Source organism: Lycium ferocissimum, chromosome 5, assembly GCF_029784015.1.
Source record: "Lycium ferocissimum isolate CSIRO_LF1 chromosome 5, AGI_CSIRO_Lferr_CH_V1, whole genome shotgun sequence".
Classification (NCBI taxonomy): domain Eukaryota; kingdom Viridiplantae; phylum Streptophyta; class Magnoliopsida; order Solanales; family Solanaceae; genus Lycium; species Lycium ferocissimum.
In genome coordinates this window covers 2,020,414-2,045,506 of record NC_081346.1, presented here as the reverse complement: position 1 = coordinate 2,045,506, position 25,093 = coordinate 2,020,414, and the positions used below count along the sequence as shown (strand labels likewise).

At 35.7% G+C, this 25,093-nt stretch overlaps 3 protein-coding genes across 9 annotated transcripts; 2 read left to right on the top strand and 1 right to left on the bottom strand.

Moving 5' to 3' along the window:
* Positions 1 to 2,129: 2,129 nt before the first annotated feature.
* LOC132055372 (uncharacterized protein At1g51745) lies at positions 2,130 to 9,164 on the top strand. 5 transcript variants are annotated; one of them, XM_059447152.1, is made up of 5 exons: positions 2,130 to 2,263; positions 2,808 to 3,049; positions 5,060 to 5,961; positions 7,679 to 7,885; positions 7,988 to 9,164. In XM_059447152.1, the coding sequence occupies exons 2-5, from the start codon at positions 2,859 to 2,861 to the stop codon at positions 8,746 to 8,748; spliced, it is 2,061 nt and encodes a 686-aa protein (XP_059303135.1). In that variant the 5' UTR covers positions 2,130 to 2,263; positions 2,808 to 2,858; the 3' UTR covers positions 8,749 to 9,164. The 5 variants fall into 5 exon arrangements, with proteins under 5 accessions (XP_059303135.1, XP_059303137.1, XP_059303138.1 ...); XM_059447154.1 differs by having other exon boundaries at positions 2,246 to 2,373; XM_059447155.1 differs by lacking the exon at positions 2,130 to 2,263 and adding an exon at positions 2,270 to 2,377.
* Positions 9,165 to 10,732: 1,568 nt separating this feature from the next.
* On the top strand, positions 10,733 to 13,217 carry LOC132055371 (large ribosomal subunit protein eL28z-like). The gene is made up of 3 exons (XM_059447151.1): positions 10,733 to 10,941; positions 11,791 to 11,954; positions 12,887 to 13,217. The coding sequence occupies exons 1-3, from the start codon at positions 10,794 to 10,796 to the stop codon at positions 13,004 to 13,006; spliced, it is 432 nt and encodes a 143-aa protein (XP_059303134.1). The 5' UTR covers positions 10,733 to 10,793; the 3' UTR covers positions 13,007 to 13,217.
* Positions 13,218 to 15,432: 2,215 nt separating this feature from the next.
* On the bottom strand, positions 15,433 to 21,392 carry LOC132055369 (anoctamin-like protein At1g73020). Of its 3 annotated transcripts, none has more exons than XM_059447149.1 (16): positions 20,875 to 21,382; positions 19,575 to 19,644; positions 19,303 to 19,418; positions 18,823 to 18,949; positions 18,650 to 18,750; positions 18,432 to 18,523; positions 18,236 to 18,340; positions 17,845 to 18,123; positions 16,974 to 17,106; positions 16,782 to 16,895; positions 16,635 to 16,705; positions 16,389 to 16,519; positions 16,153 to 16,235; positions 15,953 to 16,060; positions 15,707 to 15,865; positions 15,433 to 15,613 (listed from the first exon to the last, which is right to left on the bottom strand). In XM_059447149.1, exons 1-16 carry the CDS (start codon positions 21,067 to 21,069, stop codon positions 15,488 to 15,490), a joined length of 2,010 nt encoding a protein of 669 aa, XP_059303132.1. In that variant the 5' UTR covers positions 21,070 to 21,382; the 3' UTR covers positions 15,433 to 15,487. The 3 variants fall into 3 exon arrangements, 2 of the variants coding, with proteins under 2 accessions (XP_059303132.1, XP_059303133.1); XM_059447150.1 differs by lacking the exon at positions 20,875 to 21,382 and adding an exon at positions 20,193 to 20,234; XR_009414563.1 differs by lacking the exon at positions 15,433 to 15,613 and having other exon boundaries at positions 15,730 to 15,865; positions 15,953 to 16,047; positions 20,875 to 21,392.
* Between the last annotated feature and the right edge of the window lie 3,701 nt (positions 21,393 to 25,093).

The window sequence follows — 25,093 nt, the reverse complement described above, 5'->3', positions numbered from 1 at the left end:
TTATGACAAAATAAAATAAAATAAAATAGAGGGCACGTTTTTTTTTTTATCAGAAGTGGGGCCCACGAAGAAGCGTACAGTAGAGTAGAGGTGTAGGTATCTTATTGTAATGCCTGTCGTGTTGAATCACAGCACTTCTTTTTTCTTCCCTTTTCTATTTACCCCAAAACTCTAAAAATAAAAGACGAAAATATTAATTTACAGAAGAAAAACCCTTACCTACAACACTTTTTCTTCCCATTTCTGTTTACCCCCAACTCCAAAAATAATTTGCGAAAATATTAATTTGCTAGAAGAAAAAAGATGTCATGATCAAATGTGAATTTTCTATCTGAACTATTCGGTGTTCGCATTTTCTAGCTAAACTATCACCAACTATTTATTAAAATACCTGAACTAGTATTTGACGTGTGTGGTGGTGTACATGCTCTCTTTTTATTAATTTTAAAATAGTATCAAATGGCACTCTACACAGATAATTAAAGGTCTTCATTGCAAAATTAATAAATTAAGATACCAATAGAGGTGTGTTTTAACTAATTGTTGGTGATAGTTCAGATAAAAAATGTAAACTCTTGATAATTCAAGTGTGTTTTAATAAATAATCGGAAAAGGGTCAAAAATACCCTTGAACTTTCAGAAATTATTTATTCGTACCCTTCGTTATACTTTTCGTTCAATTATACCCCTGCCGTTATACTTTTGGCACAGATTTACCCTTCATTTAAACGGAGTGCCACGTGGCAGCCAGAGAATAAAATGACCCATTCCCAATTCTAATATCCGGTTCTAATTAAAACCCAACCCGAATTTTGACCCACTACCCGACCCAGTTGCCCCCAAAACTTATTGAATGAACAAACAACCAACCAAACATGTACACATGGAAAATGTGGGACCCACACCATGCCTTCTTCAACTCGTTGGTCACCGGAGAGACTCAAAAACCAGTAGGCAACAACCAAGATCAGTCAAGGAATAAGAGGAAAAATAAGAAAGAAACAGTCAGCCAACAAGCAAGCGGAGCCGAGCAGTGACAATCACCGGCGAAATCTAGCAAGGTCGCCGGAAAATACTCTGAACCTCAAAGGACATGTCCCAAAAAATGCTATAGCAATGTATAACTATAAAACAACACCCCACCAGCTGTACAACACGCAATTAATTGTGTACATAGCCCATACGCAAATATCATGATACAACGAGAAGAAAGAAATAAAATTTAACACAGAAAGATGAAAAGGGTACTCTCACAAAAACTTCCGAAGTGGAATATTGAACATGGGAAGACCGGTTAGTGTCGCCGGAACTCGAAGAAGAAGCAATTTCGACTTTCTGATGGAATTGATTCCCAAGGTCTGGATGGCACATACAAATTTTCCAACTTTAATTTCTCAAACAACGAAGCCTAATCGGTATCCACTGCCGTTGGATTTAAAAGTTTAAGTTCACACAATTTTGCATTTGGTTTCACTAGAGGGTTTTGTGGGATGACAGCAAAATTTGAACAATCTGGACCTTGTGGGTGTTTGATTCTTGATTTACTATTACTATAGTTCTACTATGGTAGTGATATTTGTGATGCACTACACGATGCAGAAATCAAGAAAAGGAGGACAAAGAGAAAAGAGAGGAGAAAGAGGGGGAGCAAGGTCATTTGGTCAGAGCTCGTCGCCGGAGAAGACAGAGGGGACGAGATGATTAGAAAAGGTGGAGAACTTTTAAGAGCTGAAGAAGATGAGGATGATTTAGTGTGGGTCGGGTAGTGGGTCAAAATTCGGGTTGGGTTTTAATGTGAACCGGGTATTAAAATTAGGAATGGGTCATTTTATTCTGTGGCTGCCACGTGGCACTCCGTTTAAATGAAGGGCAAATCTGTGCCAAAAGTATAACGATAGGGGTATAATTGAACGAAAAGTATAACGAAGGGTATGAATAAATAATTTCTGAAAGTTTAAGGGTATTTTTGACCCTTTTCCGATAAATAATTGGTGCTAGTTTTAAGTAGAAAACTTAAAAAAAAAAAAATGATACTTGTTTTTGGATTTCTAAGAAAAAAGCCACACCAACAGCACATTTTCTTCCCTTTTCTGTTTCCCCCAACTCCAAAAATAAATTACGAAAAATATTAATTTACCAGAAGAAAAAACCCCCACACTCTCTCTTTCTATTTCTGTTCGTTTGTGCAGAGACGGTTCTCTCTCTCTCTCTCTTCTCTGTTTTTGGAAAAAAAAAGAAAAGAAAAGAAAGATACTGAAAAAGGGTACGTTCGATCCATTTTTTTTGTTCGTACAGAGAAGCCCACTCTTTTTTTCTACTTCCATTCTTCATCAAGTTTGGCGGCCACCCCACTCTCTGTTATTTTCCTTTCTTGTATGTATGTATATGTATGTATGTTCTCTTTTCTCTCAAACTAAAATCTCAATGTCAACAATAAGAAAAAAGAGAACTACTTTGAAATCTAAATAAATAGGGAAGTGGGGTTTTTTTTTTTTATAAAGGAGAAATAAGGAAAAAATCACATTCATGAACGGAGATTGTTTCAGCTAGATCTATTTATCTCTGGCATAAACCCTTCAATCGATTTTGTTCTCTCTTATTTCCATTTTTGCTGTTTTATTTTGTTTTTCCTTCTTCTTTCATTTGTTTTTTTTGGTGGGTTTTAAATGTTTTAGATACCTGGGTTTTGTGTTGTTGCATGTAAGGGTTCAATTCTTTCTGAAAAATTTCCATTAATTTAAGTTTTTTCTTTTTTGTTATGTGGTTTAAAGGGTTTATGTGCTTTTTTTTTTTTGATGATATGATAGGAAAATAGGTGCTTAGGAATGCTGTTGATTGAGTGAATTTTGGGGATAATAATGGGGAGTTCTGGTGAGTCTATTGTGAAAGCCATTGATGCATCTGTTGGTGGGCTAGTGTGGGTCCGGAGGCGAAACGGGTCGTGGTGGCCGGGTCGGATTTTGGGCCCAGATGAGTTGCCTCAGAGTTGCTCTGTTTCACCAAGATCAGGCACTCCTGTTAAACTCCTTGGAAGAGAGGATGCAAGTGTGTAAGTTTTTTTTGTTTTAACTACTAACCTTTTTCTTTCATAGCTGACTTTGCCTTTTCTATTCATTTATTTTTATAATGTTACTATGTGTTGTATCTTTTGCTTCAGTTTTCTTACTATCTTGCTGTTGTTACTGCTTATGTTTCTATATTAATCGCTGTGTTTATGCTTTCCTTGAGCTTGAGGGTCTATCGGAAACAACCTCTCTACCTGCGCAGGGTAGGGGTAAGGTCTGCGTACACACTACCCTTCCCAGTCCCCACTTGTGGGATTACACCGGGCATGTTGTTATTTTTGTAAAGTGGCAATTCTTCAAGTATGAGAATTTTAGTTTATTAATTTTGTTTGGCACTTTCTCCTTGCTATTTGTTTGAATTGGTGATGGTTGGTGGTTGTTGGAGGTGGACATATCAGGGGTTAAAGTTAAGCCGTGGTCCTCCAGGTGTTTTGTTTTATAGGGCTTTAATCCTAATTATAGTTCCCACTCCTAAACTTGCCAAAGATGGATGGAAAAGAGATTAGATTCCTTGTGGAGCTAGTTGATGCGTAGTATGCTTAGAATTTGGATAGGATTTGATAAGTTAACTTAGAAGCAGCAACTAGACAAAATTATTGTGAAATTCGTTTTCAAGAGTATGGTGAAGGGAAGGAGTTGGTGATTATATGGGTCATTCATTTGTGACTGCTATGGTTCTCGTGCACACAAGTCACTATAGTTATAGGCTATAGTGTCTGTTTTGGAACAAAAATATTAGATGGAGTGTGTGTCAATTCATTTCCACCAATAATAGAACTAAGCTAATGAAGCTCATTGCCATGTTGTAAAGGCCAAAAGGGTAGGCCAGTGCACAAGCATCCCGCCTTAGCAGGTCCCTGCCAGGGCTCACCCCAAGGGGCAAAAGCTCATTGCCATGCTGTGAAACAAGAAATTGTGGGATCTACTTTTGACAATTAAAGTATGAAAACCTACAGAAATAACTCAGTGTTGACTCTCAACTCTTCATATCTTCTTGTAGAGAGGGCATCCAGACTTTTGGAATATTAGGCAACTGGAAACAGCCTCTCTACCTCCCAAGGTAGGGTAAGGTCTGCGTACATTCTACTCTCCCAGACCCCACTTCGAGGGATTTCACTGGGTATGTTGTTGTTGTTGAGTTTCTATCCTCAAACCCTGGGTTCCATATATATTTTGGGATTGTGTGATTTGTCTTGAAGAATGGGTCAGCAATGCAATCTATTCCATCTGCTTCTATCAATTTAGCTTTTCTTTGTCGTGAAATGGTCTGTACTGCTTGTGTCATTTATGCAATACTTACAGCAGTTTCTGGCTTTGAAAAGTTTATTGGCAGTGAGATCACATTTTCAGGTGTTTATTGGCATTTGTGGAGTAACAATGCTGATTTTTGATTTTTTCTAGTGTTGTAAGCATTTCGTCATATCTGGATGTGACGTGCAGGATTTTGTTTTGGGAATATGGGGAATCTTCCTTCTATTGGTAAAAGTTTATTTATCAAGCTAGCTAAGGTCACTATGTTCTTAACTGTGGTTCTTGCTAGCGGCATCATGGACAGGAGTCTTCAGAGCCCTTTTTTCATCTATTCCCGTTGCAGAATCCAGTTCTACATGTTCCTGGCAAAGTAAAGCCAGTTCAAGTGGTGCAAAGTTCTTGTAGGGTACTAAAATCATCTTAGTACTTTTTTTGTAGTTACACCAGCTTCTCCCAGTTATGGAGACATTACTTTCTTTGCTGATCATTTGGCCTGCAAAACAAAGAAAAAGGAGACATTCATTTCCTTTCATTTTGCCTGCTAATGCTTCCACAGTTCGGAGACATCCTATGTCTTTTACTTTGTCTAATCCAGTATTTATCATCTTTGTTCTCTTTTACATGGACCTGTTTTTTTCCTTGCTCATACCATTTTAAAGAATACTAACTGTTGAAGTGAACATTTTCCTTTTCCATTTAGCTCGATTCTTGATAAAAGGGTCTAATAGTTGCTGCTGTTTCAGGGACTGGTATAATCTTGAAAAATCTAAGCGGGTGAAAGCATTTCGTTGTGGGGAATATGATGAATGTATTGAGAAAGCTAAGGCTGCTGCTGCTAACTCTTCAAGAAAGGCTGTCAAATATGCTCGAAGAGAGGATGCCATTATTCATGCTCTAGAGATTGAAAGTGCTCGTCTCGGGAAAGACCATCCAGATTTTTTCTCAAGAACAGATAAAGAAGATGGAGAGCATCATACCTTGGAAGAATCACATACTTCATCTAATCCTCTTGAATATGGTAAAGAGCTAGATGAGGAACTGACTACTTCCGAAGATAATTCAAATTCTGCTCAAGAATTGTCTCAATCTGGTGTATCATTTGAGGCGCCTAATCATACAATTGCATCTGAGCAGCAACCTCTGTGTGGGACACGGAGGAGAACCCCAAACGACTCGGAGGATGATGGAACCGAGGGAAGTAAACGCATGAAAGGACTTGATGACCTGGGAATGGGTGTAGTGTCATCTCTGAAAAGAAAGAGATCTCAGGTGGCACATGTTCATGATTTTTTAAAGAGGAAGAACCGTCACCGTCCCTTGACAAAGGTTTTGGAGAGTACAGCAATGGTGTCTGTTCCTATCATGTGTGAACAACTTCCTAGTCCAACCGAAAGCAAAGGTTTTGGGTTACAAACTAATGAGTCTGGGAAAAGTTTTCCTACAGTACTAAATAACGACACAGATAGTATCTCAGTTACATGTGGGAATGGGAAACCGGATGCATTTGGCCACACTCATGATTCTTTCCTTGTTAAATGCAAACAGAAAGAGAATGAAATTTCCAGTATTTTGGGGTTGTCTGAGAATGGTTCTTCTGACAGATTGTTTGATGTGCCCTTAGTTGCAGAAGAGAAGCAATCTGCAGGTATTTATGTGCATTAGTAGAGATTTCTTTGCATTTACTGTATATAATCTTCATAGTAGTAGCACTGTTATTAAAGGCTTGTTGGAGATGTGTTTAAGCGCTCAGTTAAAGCCAGGTTGTGCGTTTGGCCTCACTTAGTTGGTACTGCACCTCATCACCAATGGGTCTATGTTTAAGTGGACAGTACTAAACAATAAATATATTTGACAACTGATACATCAATTGTTAAAAACATTATGAGCAAATTTTTAGTGATTAGGAATAAGAAATGAAGTATATAGTATAAGAAAACTAAAATGAAGTATATAGTATAAGAAAACTATCTTAAGAAACAGAAAACTACATCTTTTCATCGAAATCAGATATTTCAAATAATATTTTTAACTTGATTGTCATGATTTTTACATCATATATTTCGCTTAGTTATAATTGTTTCTAATCTTTATCCAAATATTATTGTCTATGTCTATCCATATACTTCCTTGCATTATATATGCCATATGTGCACACACACACACACACATTCTTCATTAGTACATTTCTCCGCTAAAGCCCACGTTTTAGTTTCCCTTTGCGCTTAAAGCCCCATCAAATGTAGGCACTTCTCTGCGCTTTTCACATTTGACTATACTGCATTGTAAGAAGACTGGCTCGTTCTCCTGTACGAAAGGGATCTTTAGGAATCATATGACAATTCGTGAGACCCCAATGATCTGGAGTGAACACAATAAATGTTGTCCTTGTAGTTTTTGTGGTACATGTGGTGCCAGCAGTGTAGGCATTGAAAATGGTAACAAAGGCTGGCCTGGGAGAATTTTTCGTTGATCTGTCAGTTGGAGATCCATGTTGCTCTTCCCTTAGAATCTTTTGGTGGATAACCTCTGCATATTATGGTGTAGAACATCATATATGCAGCTGGATATCCTTTTGCTTCAGTTATGGAAGACCTAAACTAATGTATTCCATGTCTCATGGAAGCCTCACATAGTGGTCTTTGGTCTTAGGCATAAGACACAACATAGTTAACTGATGTGAAGTGGTGGATTCTGGTTATGGTAGTTTTGGTGAATCATTCCTCTTAAGTTCACAGTTGGTTTTGCATTATGAAAGTATTACTTAGAGTGGTCACTCTTCTTCATACTTCCATTTTTCTTCTCTACTCTATGTTGGGGTTTGTGGCTGAGTTTGGCAGAATAATCAGCAGAGGCACCCATTTTAATATCATGTTTCCGCATGACACTGTAATTTTTATGCACAAACCTTAAACACCAGCCATCTCCCCATCTTGGACTTCTTATCTCTCACTCTAGAAAAACTTCTTAACGCTGATTGTTTCGGTTAAGAACTTTTTCTGTGGAACTGTTCGGAAAAAAAAAAAAAAAAACACTGTTCTGTGGAGTAGTGTTTGAGACTTGTGAATACCTTTTCAGTGTGTGAACTTGTCATGACACTTCTCTTTCTACACGGATTTGTCTACAATTTTCTTATCAATGTTATGAGTTTTTAGTAGCTTTTTCACCAATGATTTCTGAAGCAATTTTATCAAAAACCTTCTCTTCCCCTGTCTATCGTTCCTTCTGATGATTTTATATTTTTGAATTTCACATGATTCTGTCTGATTTTTATTATATTTCAGCTTTTCTCTCCATTTGATTATTATTGTTTTTATTTATATGCTGATGTCTTTTATTTCTCCAAACGGGCTTGTGTCCTATAGTGTCTTGCACATCTCGGAAAGCTCAAGGTGTTTTCGGGGCGCAGTCTAGCCAGGGCAGCCAAGTTGAAGCTATGTCGTCGAGTGAGGAGCTTGATGACTCAGGCTCTACTAGTTCTGATAGTGATGATTTCCATTGTTTCGGCAAGAGGATGGAGAAAGGAACTTCAAAGTGGCAGTTGAAAGGAAAGAGGAATTCGAGGCATTCAAGTAAGATTAAAAAGAAATATTCTGGAAAACACAGAGACTTGAAAGATGAATTAAATATATATTTGGCTGCTATAGATCATGATTCATTCCCTCTTTCTCCAGGTCGGAAAGTTGACAGCTATCATTTAAAGTCAAGACCAGTTACAGAAATTCAAGTGGATGAGTTGCGAGGTTGGAGCAGGAATGCTTCTCGCAGAGAAGCTCATATGAAGGGACCTACAGCAGATCTGCTTCCTCCCCAGAGGTTGCTACCGTATCGCCAGTCTCGGTTTACAGTTAACCCCAAGTATGAGTCCTCAGATTTCTCTCTTAGGCACCATATTGCTGATTCTTCACTTTATGAAGTTAATCTTGAAGTCAAAGCCAGTTACCGTCCACAGCATGTTCCATATATCTCTCTAATGAGCAAATTGAATGGTCAGCCTATCATAGGTCACCCCCTCACAGTTGAAGTCTTGGATGATGGCTTTTGTGATAATTTGCTAGTCAGTGGATCTGAGTGCTATAGCAGCAGCTATGACTTAGATGAGGATCGCTGTGAGAACAGCTCAGCTTTACAAGGTGCAGATATTGTTTATGAATCCAAGCCGAGTTCTGCGGGCAGGATTTCTAGAAAACCTCGTGGTTCACCAACTAAGTCACCCAAGACACGGAAAAATGGCCTCCTTTCAAAGAAGATTAGAAAATTGTCTTCCTTAACCGGTTCTCACCAGCAAAATAGAGAGAAGAAACCTGTGGTAGAGAAGCTCAAAGGACCTGCAGCAGCTTGTGTCCCCCTGAAAATAGTGTTCAGTAGGATAAATGAAGCATTGAATAGCTCAATACGACCTGTCCACCGTTCTCTTGTACCAAGCATTGGTTGAATAAAATTGTTCCGTTGATCAGAACGGTCAGAGTAGTGTACTATGAGCATTCGATCTGTAGGAATTCTGATTTGAAGCAGTCCACTCTGGATTCCGGAGTTGAATCATTTCTGTACAATGCAGAAAATGTGGAGTTGAGGAACTTCTGTTGATTGGCTGCTTTGTCGGTGTATATAATGTAACATTAGCTGAGGTGTAAAGATGGTATTCTGATTTTAGGATTGGTTCAATTCTTCAACTTTGATTTTAGAGGGTTATTTACTTTTAAGTTCTTTTTTTTTTTAATGTTTATGGTCCGGGTTGCACTGGCTAGTCAGTGCCTTTACAATTTTTTTTTTCCCCTTCCCGTTCTGTATTTTGAGACGTTGAAAACTAAAAGGCTCATTTTGAAAATGAAAAGCTCGGAACTTTCAGCATATGAGGTCTTACCGTCTTAGTGATGAATTTCATAGTCTCACAGAAAGGAGACAATGTCACTTCTATGCGATGAGGAGATGGTTGTTATATTGATCTGTATCTGCATATAGTAGGGGGTTTTCTTCATTTCTTTGTTTATGTTGCTGTAACTAGAATTCAGTTTCGGATAAACTGGAACTTGTCAAAAAAGAAAAAAAAAGAAAAAAAGAAAAAAAGAAGAAGATATACTGGAACTTGTCAAAAAATTATGACCCTGTAGATTTGTGACGCTATTTTCATGTGATAATGTTAATAAATGTGTTAATGTTAATAAATGTGTAGCTGTATCGCAGTTTCAAAGGAGAAATAAGTATGATTTTGAGAACCAGGTTGATAAATAACTTGCTGACAGGTTCCAGAAAGAATATGTGAAAATGTGTCATGGTAGAATCTAGATATCATGTCTAGCATACGACTTTTAAGTTGATTGACAAGCAACACCACCCATAGAATTAAGATTTAGCTTTATATGTGAAAATGTGTCATGGTAGAATCTAGATATTATGTCTAGCATACGACTTTTAAGTTGATTGACAAGCAACACCGCCCCAGTCGGTTAATTCTTACTATGTCTATGTCGTAAGTTTTCTCATTCTTACTATGTCTATGTCGTAAGTTTTCTCATGTTGAGTCAAATTAAATCGCAAGCTTCACTGGTCATTTTTTTAGCATTAAAAAAAGGTACTTGTGGCAAAATCTTCGAGTATAGATCACTGTTTATCCCGCTAGAAAATTAAGTCCAAAAAGAAAAAAGGTTCACCTAACGTTGTTAATCGAAGAAAGCGTTTATCGAAAAGGTGTAAAACTTGTTTGGTTGGGCAAAATATGAATGGTTATTTCTCGTGAATGGAGGACAAATAAAGGAACATAGTTTCATTTCACTATTTCCGTCCAAATTTATGTGGATCTTTTCCTTCCCCAGAGTTAAATTGATTAATTTTTTAAATTAAATTGAATTAAATTAATTTAAAAATTAAAATTTAGATATTTAAAAATTATATGAAAAATGTAAAATTGTTATTTCTCATGTTCAATATGAAGAAAAGATACTAATCAAACTTTATATACTCCTTTGTCTCAATTTATGTGATATAGTTTAACTAGACATAAAGTTTAAGTTAAAAAAAAAAAAAGACTTTTGAAATTAATTATCTAAAACAAATCATATATATCTGTATGAGTATAAATTATTTTACTAAGGATAAAAGGGAAAGTTTAGAAATGTATAATTTTTTTTAGGACAAACTAAAAGGGACATTGTATCACATAAATTGCGACAAAGAGAGTAATTTGAATCTCCAAAAATAAAATGTCTCATAAATTGTGACGGAACAAATTAAAGTTATTATGTTTGGACTGAAATAGTTTCTTTCTCAAGCGTATAGAAAAATGAAAAAAACAAAAGAAGGATGGGCAATTCGGTAAATTTAACAGGCCCAGTTCGCCACAATTCCTTGCCTAGGGTTTTAAGACATCAATATAAATAACAAATGCAGCCCACTTTTGCGATCTTAAGCTCTCAGCATTCTTCTCTTGACGCCGTCAAAAAAGCAAAAAAAAAACCCTAGGAATCCATTAGTTGAGTGGAAATGACAACAGTTCCAGGGCAACTAGTATGGGAAATCGTGAAGAAAAACAACTCCTTTTTGGTTAAGGAGTTTGGTAATGGTACTGCTGGTGTTGTCTTCAGTAAAGAACCTAACAATCTCTACAACCTTCACTCTTACAAACACTCTGGTTAGTTCTTTTTTTAATTAAATCTCAAATATTAATAGTTTATACTTGCTTGTTTGTTTGTATGGTTGTGAACGTGTTGTAGTATTGTATTAGATTGTATTATTAGTTCGTTAACGATCCTATGCAATTGATGTTGCTCTATCCTGCGTTTTGTTCCTCCAATTTTTAGATCGGGGTTTTGTGCCATTGATATTATCAGTTGGAATTATCTATTGCTTTACGTGATAAGATGTTTTTGGTCTAATTTTGATAGCTGACATGTAGGATTGCAATATCTGCTTTACATGATTAGATTGTGAAGGTCTTTTTTCTTCTATACATCGTTTGTGTAGTGAAATTTTCATGTAGTTTTTGTTGAGTTTTTGTTATGTTCCATTTGATATCATCGTTGTCATGTAGGATTGCAATGTTTGCTTTACGTGATAAGATTTTTGTTGTTCAATTGTGAAGGTTAACCTACAATTTTCATGTAGTATTCTAATGTCATATGGGATTGTAGTAAGGGGAAAATTACGCTGTATGTCCACTAGGAGAAAATAATTACACGAAAGCCCATATTTTTATTTTGTTACCCGGTTTAGCCCATGTTTGTTTATACACTATAAATATGGCTACATGGCTTATTAATTATGTTGGGCTGTATATTTTTGAAAATTTCCCATTGTAAGTTTATACATGCAGTTTTTCTATTGAAGTTAAGTTTTATTATGTTTGGTGAGGTTGTGCTTTGAATTGTAGAAGGTTGGTGTAGTGTAGTTTATGGATTCGGTTTTGTTGTTTGAGAAACTTTATTTTGGCATGGATTAAATTGCGGTGAAGTCAATTTGTTTTATGCTTTTATGATTTTAGGCCTAGCAAACAAGAAAACTGTGACTATCCAGCCTGAGGGAAAAGATAAATCTGTGTTGCTTGCTACATCAAAGACCAAGAAGCAGAATAAGCCTTCAACTTTGCTGAACAAATCTGTGATGAAGAAGGAATTCAACAGAATGGCCAAGGCTGTAACAAACCAGGTTTAATTTTGATTCACCTTTGTTGACTACTTTACTGGAGTATTTTCTATGCAATTGTTTGTCTTAACTACATTATGCTGACTCTGTATTTTGGCCATGTTTGTCTAAATCTAAGTAGGTACTTGGGTAGTTCTCTAATGCCATGCCTGCTCAAATTGTTTTGTACTCATATGAACAAATATTTGTTTAGTTGCCTGGTGGTTATGTCATCAATATTAAAATTCCACAGAGCGTATTGTTCAAGAATGAGATTTTGATGATGGATTGTTGTTCGCATTCTTCCAATGTAATGATAGTATTAGCTGCTCATTCAAAGTTACCCATTCATTAGTTACATAGATGTACTGAGATTTCTTTGCTTTGAAATCTCAAGTTTGCTTCTTATTTCCTAGAATCTGCCTTTGTTCCTTTTCTATTCACGCGCAAGGTTCTTTTTTGGGTTTTGGTTGGTGTAACATTTTGATTATTTAGTGTCTACACTTGTGAAGTAATACAAGATAATTGGTGATAGTCAGACTTTTTCTGAAGTAGTAGTTGGTTGTTAGCTTTGAGAATTAATCTCTTTTTTATAGTGCTAAATTGTCCATTTGGTTATTTTAAGTGATCAGTGGGTTAGTCTAAACCAGGTTTAATGATCCATTGGCTGTGATTTGTTAAATCACACTGGAATCAATTTGACTGATGTGTTATTGCTCTTTCCTACTGGCCCTTTTTTCCTCTTCGGAGATGCTTGAAGATTTGATCTGTGTGGGCTCTTTTCATAGTTAGATCTCTTTGGGATCTTATTTTCTAATTTGTTAGTTATTCTCAGTTTTTAACGATGTTGCATGAGTTATTGAGCTTTTCTAGAGACTATAAAAACTTATGTTGTGTCTCTGCTTTGTATTGTAACATTTTTGTATGAATGTATTTTTAACGACTTCTCTCTACAGGTTGCAGACAACTATTACAGGCCAGATCTGAAGAAGGCAGCCCTTGCAAGGTTGAGTGCTGTGAACAGGAGTCTCAAGGTTACCAAGTCAGGTGCCAAGAAGAGGAACAGACAGGCTTAAGAGTTTATGTTAGGAAATGCTACAGTGTATGACTTGTAATGCATGGGCTGTTTTTAGTACTAAAATTTTGCGTTTCATTTATCTTTGTTTCTTTCTGAAGTAGCCATTGGCAAGGGCAATGTCATCCTTTATCAGATTTTTGAAAGATTATCTACATAAATTTTTGGTGACATCCATCTGCATGGTTATATTTAGTTATTCCGTTGTTTTATTTCTTTCCGTGCTTAAAAATTGCAAAATTACAGGTGCTTACATGGGTGTCTCTGGGCTTGATTTGTTCTGATAGTTCGATGCCCTATTTATGAATCTACTTAATTGTTGTGATCTTGTATGGGGAGAGGCTTGGCTTTGTTTAAACCAATTTGACCTGGCTTTCAAATTTAAAATTAGTTTTTGGCAAAAGAAGTTACCAGAGAAGTACTTTGGATAGTAATAATTCGTTTGAGATTTGTTTGTTAATCTCTCTATTGGTTTTCGTTGCTGCCAAAAGGAGGTTATAGTATTCAAAGAGATTAGTGCTGGCCCTATTTAATAAAAAAAACTTTTGGCTCCAAAATTTGTTCTTTCTTGCAAGCTAACTGCAATATTAGGACATCAGAAATTATCGAATCCATTGACATACAGATTCTCTTGCATCCTCATTGGCTCAAGCGCCAAATTACTCTTCCAAACAGGTCAGATTTACTGGGCTTCGGTTTTATGTGACTATTTCTCCTCATATGATTGGTAGGCTATTGGCAGAAAGTTTCCTACCAAATAATCCAAACGTGCAGAGAACTTGGCATTAGTTATAGAGTTTAATTAGTTCCGTCAATTCAAGGCTGGTAACAACTATTCCTCATTGAAAAATAATTAAAAAAAGAAGCTCAAATTTTGCAGTTGAAACGTCTACGGCTAAAAACAGGAATCTAATAACCACATCAAAACATTGGTGTATTCGACCTTCTATCTGAGAATAATTAACACTAGTTAAACACGCTTTTACGGAACTGGGATATTTGACTAGTAGTAGCAATTATCACCTGCAGAATATTTTGAAAAGTCTATTGTAGAAAACTATTCCTTGCTACATACGCTTGGAAACCTCTTTTCATTTCCCTTGGTATAAAGCTGGCTTTAAATTAGCTGATCATCAATTACAAACCTAACAAACCATCTGTAGATGGAAAAGGATACCATTTCCAAATTAGAAGCAGCTGCTTCGTGCAGCAAAGAGAGGCAAATTACCAAGAGCGATGAATCTACAGTAAAGCGTGGACGCTTCAACAGCTGCTTCTCCTTCATGGAAATCTCAGTTGATCCTGGAGTGAAGTCGTTGAAACATCTTGATTCCAAAAAGTTCAAGGAAGAAATCAAGAAATGGGCTAAAGGTGTCGTCTCTTATGCCCGTCAAGTCAGTGACCGTTTTGGGAGCTCTCGTCGTTGATTCAACAGGGAGAGATATCAACAAGATCAACATCTCTTTTAGAAAATCGGCAGAGTACTGTTTGAGAGGACTTGCAAAATAAAAGTTCATACAATTACAAGGGTATGCACAGAACAGCACAGTAATAGACAGAGGAAACAGCTGTCATATGAAAATACGAGAGCAGTACTGCAGATAAACAAAGCACGGTCTGCTAAACGTCATGGATTCTCAATACAAACATGGACTCATTTCTTCTTTGAGTTTGATAGTTGGGATCATCCATTTCGCTGTACATATTTTGCTCAATACAAACATGGACTCAATTCTATAGCATCTTTCCGTGAATATATTCCTTTTTCCTTTTTCGAGATAATCAAATGGCTTTCTTTTCATGCGAAACTGGAACAGTTTAAATGTCGTAGGGATTATCTTCCACAATATGCAGCTGGGATTGTGTTTGGTTGTCGTCTTCTTTTCTCTTCATTTACTGGAGACCGTAACATGTCAATGATTAATAATAATAAATACATCTGTTCAAAACTGATTTGGTCTTCGCATCATTGAACGTGAGTTACCCATGTATCCATTCAGGTTCGTTATCGATTAGGTATCAGTGGAAACATAAAGATAAAGGAATTAACTTTAAGTATCAAATCGACCAAATTGAACAAATTATAGGTCAAGATTATGTCTAACAGCTCATGTTCAACCCTAAAGGAAATATGCCTCTCTTTCTCACACTCAACACACACAGAGCTTTCTTCATTTTCGGGTGGAAGTGATAATTATGAACATTATTACCGAATGCTAGGAAATGGTATCTAGTTTGCTCAATCAATAACAAAACTTTTTACATCCAAAGGAGAAAAGCGCACTTTACACTGGCTTGCCAAACAAGCACACTGGCCTTTAAGAGTCCACTAAGAAGAAATTAACTCGTTGCACAGTTACGCACAGCTCAACAATCTTTATATATGCTCCATTATCTACCTTCAAATATCGCTTTCAAAGCGATGAAGGGGACACCGTGGTGTGGGTATGAACATGCCACTCGTAAATCCTTAAACATATCACTACTCATCTTTCTTTGATTCAGCATGCATCTTTTCACCCGATATGCTCCTTAAAAGCTGTCTAGAGCACATATCATGTACATGAGTTGCATTCTTCATCCTATTAGCTCTTATCCAGGCCGGCTCCTATTCAATTCCAGATGCAAGAAATGTGCAACACTTGTTAGTCACAATGGTACATGTATTTTTTGAGATTGGTATAGCTACTAGAAATCATACCTCTGGAACAATGCGTGAGAATACATATTTTATGAGCAAAAGTACATGTTCCATAATGAGAATTGCAGCAAGTCCAGGTGATATTTTCCATTTCCCCTCATGATCATACAGGCATACGAGGAGAATGCAGTTCGTACATATTGACATGACAATCAGAAACTGAATTCCAAGACATTGCAAGAACAAGTTGTTAGCACGCAAGAGTCGATTTAGTTGGGTCCGGCAAAAGAAAAGGGAAGCACATACCTGAAATATGTTTAGCCAAGCTCCAATTGTTGCATCGGGACGTGGAATGGGCCTTCTTAACATGGCAAGCAATTTCAGTGCATCTGTTCGTATCTCTGTGATGTTGTTCTGCAAAAGCAGAATTGAAATACGGCTCCTTATTACTCCTAAAATAAACTGGTGAACTACATCAAAAGAGGGAGGCCAGGTGCATTATGTACCAAAGTAGCAAAGGCAAAACCAAGTGGAAATGCACAAGCAAACATCATGATCATACCAAATTGCAATGCCAATTCCAGAAAATCTGCAATTATTAAGAGCTTTAATGAGCTATGGCCTATGGGTATGTTAGAACAGTTGCAGTTGCAATAATTCAAACAGCGACATGTTATTAAAGGTGTTCAATATAATTGAAATTCATGTAGGATCTTTAACAAGAATAGGAAGCATGGATTACCATCGAAAAGTCCGTCTTCAAGCTCCTCTCCAATACTAGCAGAATAATCAGGTTTAAGGTACTCCTTTTCTACTCTAGACATATATTGGGTCTTCTCCGAGGACGTTCCTTTCTCGCGTTTTCTCTTGTTTCTTCACATAAAGGGTTATATCAGATTGACCAGAAAGTAGAAAACTAATAATAAACCACAGTAATTATCTCTCCAATTAAATCCCGTGCAGCCTGCCGAAATGAAGAGTGCCTTACCCCACAGCTCTATATTTCTTAAAGCTGTATTTTAAGTAAGGCAGAGAGTTCTCCAACATATTCTCCAGCACCTGGCAAACAGTAACAACATATATTAATAAAGATTCAGATGCATATGTGAAAGAAATCAGAAACCATCCCAGCTACCTCTGATATAATTAGACGTTGAATGAGAACTTGGCGTAGTGTCATAATATTGCGGTGCAATAAAGCATGATAGAAGATTCCAATGTAGGATTGCATGAAGTAAAGGCCAAAGACCTGCAGAAGACAGAAAATTTACAATTAGGGGCCAAAAGTTTGGACAAATGAGAAAGAAAGAAAGCTTCTCATAATCACCTTGTAAACCCAACTGTCAGCTCTCCGTTCTATGTTTTTGTTGTTCTCATATTTTACAAGCTTCACAGATATCTTTCCACCAATTTTGTTGAAGTACTGAATAATAAAGAGGTATACAGCCGTCAGACAAAACCTGAAAGAAGCAGAAAGCACATTATTTTTCTATGTGGCAGGCTAAAGTGAATTAAGAGCAGAAAAGGCTATGTTAATATAAACTGTGAAGTCTGCGAAGACTTTGCACTGGATAGGCAAGATATTGGAAGACGAAAAGACCAATATTTTGAGAATGCAATCTGAATACGAGGATCTTTGAACCCCGGCAGGTGAACATAATATAAAAGTTAAACAAAATATTGGCAGGTTGTATTATGAAATAAACTGCATGTTAGCAGGACAGAAGAATTTCAATGTCAAAGAAAAAGTACTTCGAACATTCCTAAGCTGGTAGAGTTCTTGGCCCTAATAGAACATGAAGTAAAGTAGGACATCAAATAGATGAAGTAAAGGAGTAACAATCAAAAGAAATTTTAGCAATTTGGTATCTCTTCAATAGTATCAAGAACTAAGTAATACATCAATTATCATGACGTGAACTTCTAAGTTATCCTACACTGCTGAACTGTGATACTTAAAAGTAATGCATCCAGGCTTATTTACATAACACCAAGGAGAGGATCTTGACGGGGACTCGTAGCCATCAAATTGAAGATATCTCAGACACCAGGATGATATTGGGACTTCCGACATAAGCTGGTATGTTTTTCTTTTCTTATTTTATCAGTAAAAAAATATAAGTTGGTAACATAGATAAAACATGCAGTTATGGACAAAGAACCTAATGTCATGGTCAGAAGAATATAAAGTTGCTTACTTTGATATGTCAGACCTCAAAACCTCGTAGACATGAGCAAAAGCCAATTCAAAAGGCAACTGGAGACATATGATGCTCAGTATAATCATGGCATCATTTCTGAATCTCATGAAATGACCAAGCCATTCCTCTCTTTGAAATGCTTCTTTTCCTCTTGGTTTTTCAGGTTTGTCAGCTCCCTGTTTCTTCATGAGCTCCACAGGGGAATGAAACTGATACCATTCACCTTCCGAGAATCTAGATCCATTGTCCGAACCAGCCGGATAATTCATCTGCCACCTGCACTCCAGGCAGTGAAATACGAGTGAAAAGACGTCAATCCGATTAACTTCAATAGCAGATAGAAAAGATTGACAGAAACGAATGAAAAAAATCACGTAGAATGTGTCACCTGACAAGAAGAGCGGAGTTTTTACGTTTCCAGAATTGGAAAAATAACACAGCCCAAGAAATTATGCTTATGAAGAAAGCAGATAGGACAAACAACTGCAATGACCTGAAGAATATATAAGAGTTTGTTCAGAATCAGTGTCAAAACTAAAACGAACTTTGACAGTTAAAGTGCAGAGAAAGTGGGATTGACCTACCCAAAATCCACTAACTGCACTGTAAGTCCAAATGCAGCTGGGAAGAGCATCCATCTTGTGTACATCCCAAGAAATGCGAAATAGGAAGCTATCTATTGTTGACGATATGTGTTGAGTGTTAAGCATGTAGAAAATGTGCAGTGTAGAGAACATGGAGACAAATAGCAGTGGAATATAACATGATTACAGATGGCAAAAGACCCCTCCAAAAACTTCACCTTCGTTCCATAGTAGTTACAAATATCATCTATAGGCTGCACAGTGAAGTCCCACCAGTTCAATGCCCAACTTCTTAGAAGCTGCTTCCTCTTTTTTTCATCTGAAAAGTATATTTTAATATTCTTTGGATATTTCTAGACCACTGTTAACTTGAATATCAGAGAAAACATACCATGCACAGGGAACACTTCTTTAACAATGTCCGCCGACTCCAATATTGGCAAAAGAGACTTTCCTGGCTCCCAGTGCACCTCATTTCCATCAGACTTTAATATAACTGTTGAGGTGCTTGTGTTCACCTGCAATTTTAGAAATCAGCAAATATGAACTGAGAGTATGGGGAGGAATACGTTGAGAGATATTACATAACAAGAGAATGTTTATATTCCAGTTTAGATTGCAACTAAGACACAGAAGACTCCTTTTTTAGAATAAATTAAGACACAAGATTTATTTGTGATAAAGTTAACTGGGAAAGGAAATTAATAGTTCCAAAGATGGGACAAGTAAAGAGAACTGGAAAAGATGGCTTCAGACTTGCCTAATCTGATATAGACAATCAAATGAAGGCGTGAATAAACTTATGCATCCATTAGGACAAGTAACGACAAGAATCAAGATCTAGAGCAGGCTAGGATTCCAGTTAACTCACAATCCCATATATTATGTGACGGTAGCAACAGTAGCGTTCAAACCAACTAAATAAGGAGCCATCTGGCTGCCTTTCATAAGCTTCAACCTCATCCCAGTGAAATTGCAAATCCACTCCTGAAACCAAAATTGTGTGCTCAGAAATAAGCAAAAGCCTGCAATTTTTTGGATAGGTGAATCAGCCAGTAATTGCATCAGATCATACAAAAAAAAGAAGAAGAGAAACTAGAGAAAATTTAATGAGGAAACTGATGAGAATTTAATGATTATCACCGATATGAGTCCGTTTCTTCAACTGCAACTCTGCTGCAGCCTGGATAAGAGTTTTTAGTGGCGCTCCCAACTGGAAATAAAGAGCTTAAGATCATGTAATTTCATATGCAGAATTCAGAATAAACCAGCAAGAAGGAGATATGTTTTCAGTGACCAGACCTATTTTGTTACATGAACCAAATATATAATCACACCAATAATGATATTTTCTATTTAAAGAAGATTAAAAACATAACAAAAAGGATACATAAACATTGGCAGCTTATCTGTTTCCATGTGTGACTCTTCAATGCATTACCTATTTTGCTATTTTTCACTTTTAAGTGAAAGAACCTAATATGTTATCGCTGATGTCCAAACTCTTAATCCTATACTAGCTATTAGTTTGTAACAAATAAGAGTGCTTTTTCTCTGTCTCAAGGATCCAAAATTCAGTTCTAAACTTTTGGGTTCCTTTATATCCCACAAAGAAAGACCAAAGTCTACCACCCTAATCTACGTGGGCCAAGCTTAATACTACGCTGTTGTTACGAGCTTGTTGGTTGTTTCTGTTGTGACTTAGAAGAAACAAAATTCCTACTAAAATTGGAGTATATTTGCAGGACAGCTTCAACCTACGTCAGTTCTCGCCCATGAATCCTCCATCCATAGGGGGATATCTCATCTAAGTGTATATTGTTACATGCAATAGAAATGTCAAATAATCCGTGATTTAGTAAGTAAGAGAGCGACTGCCTAGAGCGAAAAAGGAAATGCAGAAAGATTCTTTTTGGGTTTACACGCTGGTTATCCAGAATTAAGAAAATAACACAAATGTATATTAATAAATTAGGATTGTCTCTATCAGTAAATTTAAACAAGAACAAAACACTTCCTAGTTTAGCTTTAGTAAGTAATTTCAATGTCAATTCACTATTAATTGACCTCCGTAAACATTTTACTAATAGAAATCTCCTACAAAGCGCATCCATAACGTCAATAATAACATACCTAGTGTATTCCCACGAGTGGGGTCTGGGGAGGGTAGAGTGTACCAGACCTTACCTCTACCTAGTAGAGATAGAGAGGTTGTTTCCAAAAGACCCTCGGCTCAAGTAACACATAACAACTAACAAGGCAATTTGAAAAAGACAATACAGAAGTAAACAAGGCATAGCAAATTATACAGAAAACGTGCAACATAGCATTCAGAGCAAAATAATGCAATAACCAAGCACAAGAAACAACAGGTAGGCATCCGTTGTAAACCATAGTAATACAGCTGAATTTAGAACAAGATGGTAGTAAAAACGGAACGGACCCTGATGAATTCATTTTGAAGGCCAACAACTCTATCAACAATTAATCCCGCTTTTTGAAACTCGTCAACAAGAACCTCAATGCAATCAACACTCTTATTATAATTATCTCCATCCTTAAAATTTCCTGAACAACTCTTCGGAATCACCACGCCTATTTCAAAGGCCGTTTCTTCCTCTCCACCATTCCCATTCATCTCCAACGAGGGAGAATGTGAATATCCTCGTTGAAGCTAATAAAACATGCAATTATTCGAATCACATCAAATTAAATTACTGGATTAGCTAGGGCGATAAAATTGTGATGAAGATAGTTTAGATAAGCGTTATTGTTGTAGAAGAGAGAGAATGGCGGAGAAATACACGAGGGTGGTGTGCAAAGGAAAGCAATGGGCGAAAGGTGGTGACACATAAGCTGAAAGAGTAAGTGGCACACAACACGTGGATGATTGTGGCGCTTATTGTTTTGTGTAACCGTTTTTGTAGGTCCGTTTCAGCAAGAAAACAAGTCGATTTTCAGGCACAATGTTCAATGCTTCATCGATTTCGTCTATTTCGTCTTTTTGTATTCAGGCCACGCAGATGAGCAATTGCTTTAATTTGTTTTAACCCGTTGGAGCTAAATAACGTATATTTATTCCTTCTTTTTTTAATTTTCAGATTTAAATTATGTAAACTTTGATCAACTTTTAAAAATATATAGTTTCATAATATAAACATGAACAGAACAGTAATTTATAGTATTATTCATATAATTTTCTATAAATTTCAAAATATGATCAATAGGCCATAACTTCGAAATTTTGTCTAATCGACTCTCAAAAAAGATAAATGACGTTTACGTTGCCACGCAGAGAGTTAATCCAAAATAATACAAATAATATAACTCCCTTGTCTAGTCTAGACCAGAAAAATACTACTCTAGGTCTCAAATACGTAGTTATTTAGACAGATTGTATATTTGGTCGAAGATATTATTATTTATGAGTGTTTTTTTAGATATGCTTTTGTCGTTCTAATTGGTGAAGTATTATTTGTTTTGGTGATTAATGAAGTATTTAGTTAGATATTTAGCGAGAGAAAAGAAGCAGTTTAGACAATACACGTATGATATTAAGCTTAGTACAAATTCGTGTTAAATAATGTGGCGAAGCGGATGGGACTGCTCCTCCCTTAACCAAAGGTCTCGGTTGCGAGTTCTAGGTATGAAGAAATCCTTGGTAGGGAGCGCTTCTCCCGAATGGGGCCCTACGAGGCGCGAATCCGAATATGATCAGGCTCCAATGCGGATACCGAGCGCCGGGTGGGAAACCAAAAAACAAGTGTAAAAACCTCTAAAATAACACATTATATGAATTGAATGGAATAGAATTTTACCATTTCGTAAATGAACCGGTTTTTCGACATATAAAACTTTATTAAATCAAATAATTCATTCAAAAATCTATTAACAAAAATAGATGTGGACGATATTGGATGTGCAACTCGACTATCATTTTGGTTTGAATGAAAGGATGATATTCTAAATTCCTCTCTTTTTCAACTGGTAACAAAATTGGTGAAGTTCGAAGTATAATAATGACAGTGTTATAATACAAGTCGTGAGCTCCATGCTTATCCTATCTCCAGTGTACTCCAGAACAAGTTGCTCGGGAATAAATGATATCAGTGATGCAGAGAAAAAAGATGTTACCACCGGTATTTTTGTTGTTGGCAGAAAGAATATATGCCTCTTTGGGACATTGATTTAGAGGGTGACAAATTAAAGGTCCTGCTGCGGCGCTGGGCCTTAAATTATTCTTACTATATATATCAAGAGAGATATTTACTGGCGTGACGATAGTTTATATACAAAACATAACATTACAAATCTTGAATTTAAAAAAAAAAAAATTATTTTTTTATTTTTTAAAAAACATTTTTAAAAAATATTTTTTTATTTTTTTAAATTTATTTTTATTTTTTTAAAAATTAATATTTTTTTTTTGCTCAAAAACTATGTATGAAAGTTGTATGAAATGTGTATATCCAGAAAAAAGTGAATGAACGGTTCAAATGTGTATATCTTTTCGAAATTTGTAATGCAAAATGGAGTTCATGGTTATGTTAGATGATCAGCAACAACATTATAACTTATCCTTATCTATAGAAGAGTTCGTATGAAATGTATATCTTGAGAAACATTATGATAGTAAAGTTTCATTCACATTGTTTGTATATAAATCCAATAGAATAATGGTTGAAAATCAAAATTATATTAAAAATTTTGCTCACACATACATTTCATACAACTTTCATAAAAAATATGAGGTAATTTTTTAAGAAGACAAAAAAAAATTAATATTTAAAAAATATATATAAAAATTATTTTTAAAAAAATAATTTTTTTTTTTATAAAAAATATATATTTTTTTACGGGTAAAAAAACGAAAAATATATGAAAATCCGTTGGAATATATCGTTATGTTTTGTAAATAAGGAAAAGCTATCGTTACGTTTTGTAAATATTTCTCCTTAACATATATATACGTAGTTTTCCCTACTAAAAAAGAGAGAATTGATTTCGTGGACATTGATAGTAAAGTTTTTGTCGCGTATAATCCGTAGAATAATGGTTGATCAAACTCCTAATTATACCTTCTAAAACTGTCATGAAGATATGGGTCGTTTGGTTGGAAACATGTTACAACAATTATTCTCGGATTAGTTAAATATTAGTTATTCCAATTTAAAACAACACTACCCTGAAATAACTAATTTCGGGGTTAGTACCACGATTTTATCCCAACCAAATGTGAGATAAACTCATCTCAAATATAATTCTGAGATTATTTATCCTTATCCTTCGTACCAAACGAAAGGATTAAGAGCGAATTTGCAGTCGGATTCAGGATTTGATGGCCACTAATCACTATTTATATTCATAATCTCACCAACTGTCACAATCATAACTACCGCCAGCCACCAGCCATATATCGTCAACTATCATTCACCACAATTATCATTTGTCACAGGCATCAATCACGATTATTAATAATATTGTCAGCTATCGTTGTTATTAGTTAAGTACCTTCCAAATAATTATGAGAATTCCAGTATTACTACTTACAACTACCACTAACTACCGCCATCACTCAACACCCACATCCACCACCATCATATTTTGTCTTATAAAATTTTATTAGTATAATATTATATTAATTAATACTTAAATTAAACTTTATATTCATTAATATTTAATCATGACAAACTTTATACATCCACATGTTAAGAAAATAAGCAGTCTTAATTATTTAGCATTCAGATTTTAAAAGAACATCTTAATATTCATATATGTGTTTAAATTCAAAAATTTTAAACTTATACTGCAATATCTTCATATTTAAATATGTATTTGGATTTAATGCTTTATGATCGTTACTGGAAACAAATGAAGAGGAGGGCACCCTACACATGCTATTTGGCTAATCAAAGGCAAAGCGAACTTCTTTTGAATTAGTCATCAATAGAATCGTCGATTTTTCATAATTTAGCATCAAGATCACATTTAAATTACACGTTGAAGAGTCTACTGTTTGAAATATAGTAAAATAACTTTCAAGAGCTGATCCAGAATCATCTACTCGATAAATAAGTAAAATTTTATAGTTATTTTATCTGCCTAAAGACTTATGAGTTAAGGTTGTTCGTCACACATTTATAGGTTTTCCATGAGAAAAATGTTGTAGGTTTGGAGACAATGGGAAAAAAAATTCTTTAACTTTCTAATCGGACAAAAGAGTAGAAATATTTGTTGCAGCATGAAGAAACAATTGATCGCATTCTCAATCCCTGCTCTTAGAAAAAATAATCGGACAAAAAGATAGAAAATATATGTTGCAGCATGAGAAAACAATTCATCGAGAAATATTTATTACAGCATGAGGAAACAATTCATCGAGAAATATATGTTGCAAAAGATGAGGAAACAATTCATCGCATTCGTAGCCCCTCCGGAAAAACTTCCTTTTCTAAAACTACATTTGAATTTTAATTAAAATAAATAAAATTTTGTTTACAAAGGAAATAGGATGGAGGACGTAAATAAACGCTCGAAAAAATACCAACGCCCCTTATAAACTAAATAATAAAATAAAAAGGAGGAAACTTATCCCTTATGTATCGGAGTAGGTTCATTTTGGTCCCTTAAATATAACCCTGAGCATATTTAATCTCTTATCT